Genomic DNA, 4,838 nt, shown 5'->3' on the forward strand with positions numbered 1-4,838 from the left:
ATAACATCCCATGCATATTGATGTTGAATGTCACTGCTTCACCTTTTCTGAAAGAATGCATATTTTACCACTAATCCTTCGTGATTTATGCTATGTATTCAATGCAATGCACATTACTGAGTACACAATCCTAATACATATTCTTATGCAGACGAGCTTTTATTTTAAAAAGGCCTTTCTAATCTGACTTTGAATTTGTAGCCAGATTATTCTTTCATGTTTTCCCATGTTTATTTGTCTTTAAGACGCCTGGCAGCTAGAATATCGGTTAAACCATCATAAACCGATTTTCTTACGATGTTTAAAGTAGAAAGGGCTTTGGCTACCTTGCAAGGGGTTGGATTGATAGCTGTTGAGTGTAGATTAATTGATTTTGAATTATTTCGGAATTATCTGTCGTAACAGCTACCTGTAGATAACGCCTGAATGAAGTTTGGTGTTACTGAAAGACTATGGAAACTCATTTAGATTTGAGATAGGGATTTGCCTTGCAATTAGATAAGATTAGAGAGCTTTTAGTTGTAATTCCTTATCGGGCCCAGTCTTTCCATGTAATAGAGTCAGAATTAAAATAGCTGTGTTTTTACCATAACCATCTGGCGGGTCTCAGGCTTCACTGTAACCCATTACCGCAGGCTACATGTCATTGATGTTTGGTGGTTCAAGCTAAATAGAAGATTCTTTGTATTTTCCGTAGATTAACACCCCCCCCCTTTTGGAGGTTTCATTGCTTCTGAATCCCACTACTCAGTAGACATAAGATAGCGATAACACACACATTCAATTTTCCAAGAGTGACCATTTAAACATATTTTAGTTCAGGAAAATTTTCTCGTCAAAAAAAAAAAAAAAAAAAACGCTATTATTCATTTAGAACTACGATGCTATCTACATAAACTCATTAAAAAGTCGAAGGTTATGTTGGAAATCTCAATTATATTTATGAATGTGGCTGGTAACGTTTGGTGCAAAAATATTCCTATTCCCCATAGAATCCTGATGGTTTGACATTTGAGTAAAAAGAATAAATGATCTAGACAGGAGGTATATGTAACCAATATCAATTTTATGACATTTATTTTGATTATTTCGTGTGTGTGACAAAACGGACAAATATCGGGCAGAAATAGAACTAGAATAAGTTGCAAGCATGCTATTAAAGATGTTTCTTCTCTCTGAAGAATATTATGAAAAGTGCGATCAACTAAAAACTTAATTTTTGCGGAACTAAAGTATCTCCAGATAGGAGTAAAGGCAAGAGTTTTTAGTCACGAACCTGAAGCATTGATTATCTGAACTTCTTTCTTTATGGTTCATGATATTTCTCTCTCTCTCTCTCTCTCTCTCTCTCTCTCTCTCTCTCTCTCTCTCTCTCTCTCTCTCTCTCTCCATTTGCTAGGCCCTTGCGTACCAGGAATCAGTAATGAAATGGAAATTAGACTCATTATAAAGATTTTAATTAATATTATAGCAGCACTATCCAAACGTCCAATGATTATTGCACTTCTAATCAGCAGAGGGTTTGCAGAACTAAGTCATTATGACAAAACCAAAGAGGAAGTCACTTGGAGATGAATTAAGCCCAAAATTAATTTGGTAATACAAATGGAGGATCATGGCCCTGATTTATGTCGCCAATTTCTGCTGGGTGGATTGGCTGGTTGGTCAATGGAACGCATGATCCATCTCTTTTGAGGCCTGGTAACCCCCCCCCCCCCCGGCACCCTTCACATAAATCACTTTTTTCATTGAAAAGGGCATTATCTCTCTCTCTCTCTCTCTCTCTCTCTCTCTCTCTCTCTCTCTCTCTCTCTCTCTCTCTCTCTCTGAGTTGTGACATTTTAGCATCGGTTGTCCTTTAACAGTGAAACCAGTAGAAATGTTTCTCTTAATATTGGATGGGATACACAAGTTCTCTTCTCTCTCTCTCTCTCTCTCTCTCTCTCTCTCTCTCTCTCCTCTCTCTCTCTCTAAGTAATGGCATTTTAGCATCGGTTGTCCTTTAACATTGAAACCAGCAGAAATGTTTCTCTTAATATTGGATGGGATTCACAAGTTCTCTCTCTCTCTCTCTCTCTCTCTCATCTCTCTCTCTCTCTCTCTCTCTCTCCTCTCTCTCTCTCTCTATCCCAGCAGTGGACAGTGTGCATAGTTTTGGGCAGATGAATATTCATTTCATTGCATGTAGAGCGAAATAACAATTGACAGTTATTTCAGTTTATCTAATTGATACTGCAGTTGTAATTGGTGTCAGATTTACAGTAGATATTAGTTTCTCTCTCTGGACGCTATTCTAAATTCCATTAGTTTCATTCTTATAGGACATGTATTTTAACATTTTGTGTTTTGAAACATTTATGTACATTCATATATGTTATGCACCCATTTTGTATATTATGCCTTTGTCATATTAACATTCATTTTGCATTTTATCTATTTTTTAAGTTGCATATTGCTTTGTTTTTATGCATCTCTGTACAGTATATAAGTATATTTATGTAAGTTGTAGACTGTAGCTTGTTTGTTATGCTTATTGCCATTAATGTTGCCATGCTTGTACTAACTCCTTAACCCCCACCCCTCCCCTCGCCCTCCTACCATTGTCCTGTGTCCATGCATCTGTCTGTATGCGTGCAACTGACAGAGTCCTTCTAAGCGAAACAGACACAGACTTGAGCTTGGAATACCAGCCCCTATCTACACCTCCCCCCCGGAAGGTGGGAGGAATATGGACGGCAAGAAGCATATCGGTCAACAGCGGTTGCAGCAGTCCCACCAGCACCAACACTCCACCCACCACCGCATCTCCCGTCTCCAACGTCACCCACCCTACGTTCCCCAACGATCACCAACATCCCCTCGCTCACCATTTTCCCCCCTCACCATGTCATTGACGTTCCGCGTAATATCATTCCCAAAAAGTTGTAAGTGTACTTTTTTTTATGTGTTTTTTTTCTATTGGTTCTGTTTCTGTAGTATTTTGGGGGATGTGTTCAGGCCATTGATGTTATGGATAGTGGATGGGCCTGTTTGAGGTGGTTTGCACTTTTGTAGATATTTTTTTTTTCTCTCTCTCTCTCTCTCTCTCTCTCTCTCTCTCTCTCTCTCTCTCTCTCTCTCTCTCTCTCTCTCTCTCTCTCTCTCTCTCTCTATATATATATATATATTGAGTTTTGGCCTTTTCTACACTGGCCTTCATGATTTTTAGTATTAGTCCGTTATGTTCCAAAAAAAGAAGAAAAAAAATAAAGGTAAGTAGCATGTACTGCATTTTGGTGTCGATTTTAATGGGTCTTTCAATTATTTTATACAGAGAAAATAGGTTAATATATAGAATTTTGTAAGATATATGATTTATTCCTATAATTTTCTTAGCTTTGCAACACACACGATGAATACTTTTTGAAATGGTTTTCTAATCACCGCTTACAGACTGCCATAATAAACAAATTATTAGTATGCATTTTCCTCTTATAAATCCGTTAACATAGGAAGGCAGAAATCTTGTTGATTTGTTTTTAACAAAATAGTGTTATATCTATGTTGTCTATAAGTCATATTTCATCTTTAATGGTTAATGCTTCTGACCGGATGGTTTTCTATTGAGTTTGTTTTGAATAAGTGATTTCTTTTCAGTGTGAGGTTTCTTGTCCTGTTTCTATCTTATTGTTATTATTGCTATGTCCCTTCTTTATTGTCCAGATCATTTGAGTATCTAAGTGATTTCTTTTCCAGTATGTGGTTTCTTTTACTGTTTCTATCATATTGATATGTCCCTTCTTTATTGTCCAGATCATTTGAGTATCTAAGTGATTTCTTTTCCAGTATGTGGTTTCTTTTCCTGTTTCTATCTTATTGCTATGTCCCTTCTTTATTGTCCAGATCAATTAGGATAAAGGGACTGATCTGGTTTTTATAAGAATGTGTATATCCTTCTGGTATTTATGGATTTCATCAAACATTTTATCAGTAATGTTTTATCCCGGAATTATTTTCCACTAAATCTATTTTCAAGTATTGATTTTATTTTAAAAATTTCGTTCGTAATTAACAGTTTTATTAATCGTTTCATTACGAAAAGTTTAAAAAGAAAATTCTGCTAATTTTATTTTTAAGTTTCGTTATATGGTGTTGTAACACCAGGTCAGAATAGAATGTCAGTCAGTCTTAAGTTGATAGTAAAGTAATATGTTTTGAGATGCCTTTTATGGTCATGAGACAAGCTACTGTAGTTACTTGAGTTATATGATACAATTTAGATAAGCTTAGTATTATTATTATTATTATTATTATTATTATTATTATTATTATTATTATTATTATTATTATTCAAAATTAAATAACATATACTATGTATAATAATCAAGGCAATCAAAATAGCTTTCACTTGAATGAGGAGAGAGAGAGAGAGAGAGAGAGAGAGAGAGAGAGAGAGAGAGAGAGAGAGAGAGAGAGAGAGAATGGTAAGTGAATAACTCTGGAATCACTATCAAAAGATATAAATATGGAATAAAAGATTAATAACCTCGTCTTGTAAATCTTCCTTTGGCTATTATTCTGAAAGATTAATCTACAAAGATTATTTTTCTTTTGAATGGGGGAAGGGAACAGAAATAAAAAGGTTATAGGAAACCGACTGTTTTATAAATGAATGACTTTTAGGTTGAATTCAGTTTTTCCGTCTCGGCATCTCTTGTAGTTTCTATGTGATTGTATGAAAGCAGGGTTGCCAAGTTTTCTAAACGAGAAAAGGCCAACTTCTAATCAACCACAGCTTTAAAAGGCCAACCCATGATTATAAAAAAGGCCAAAAATACAGTATTTAAGGTCCACTTTTT

The 4,838-nt window shown here is 35.4% G+C and overlaps 1 protein-coding gene across 1 annotated transcript in view; it reads left to right on the forward strand.

Moving 5' to 3' along the window:
* Nucleotides 1-2,676: 2,676 nt before the first annotated feature.
* The window catches only part of cyst (rho guanine nucleotide exchange factor 18 cysts), a gene marked incomplete at its 5' end in the record, with an annotated part of 122,514 nt that continues 120,352 nt past the window's right edge, over nucleotides 2,677-4,838 (forward strand). The window contains one exon of the mRNA XM_068364860.1: nucleotides 2,677-2,924. Coding sequence (XP_068220961.1) covers nucleotides 2,677-2,924 — 248 coding nt within the window. The remainder of the gene's footprint in view (nucleotides 2,925-4,838) is intronic.

The sequence above is a fragment of the Palaemon carinicauda genome, chromosome 42 (assembly GCF_036898095.1).
Source record: "Palaemon carinicauda isolate YSFRI2023 chromosome 42, ASM3689809v2, whole genome shotgun sequence".
Lineage (NCBI taxonomy): Eukaryota > Metazoa > Arthropoda > Malacostraca > Decapoda > Palaemonidae > Palaemon > Palaemon carinicauda.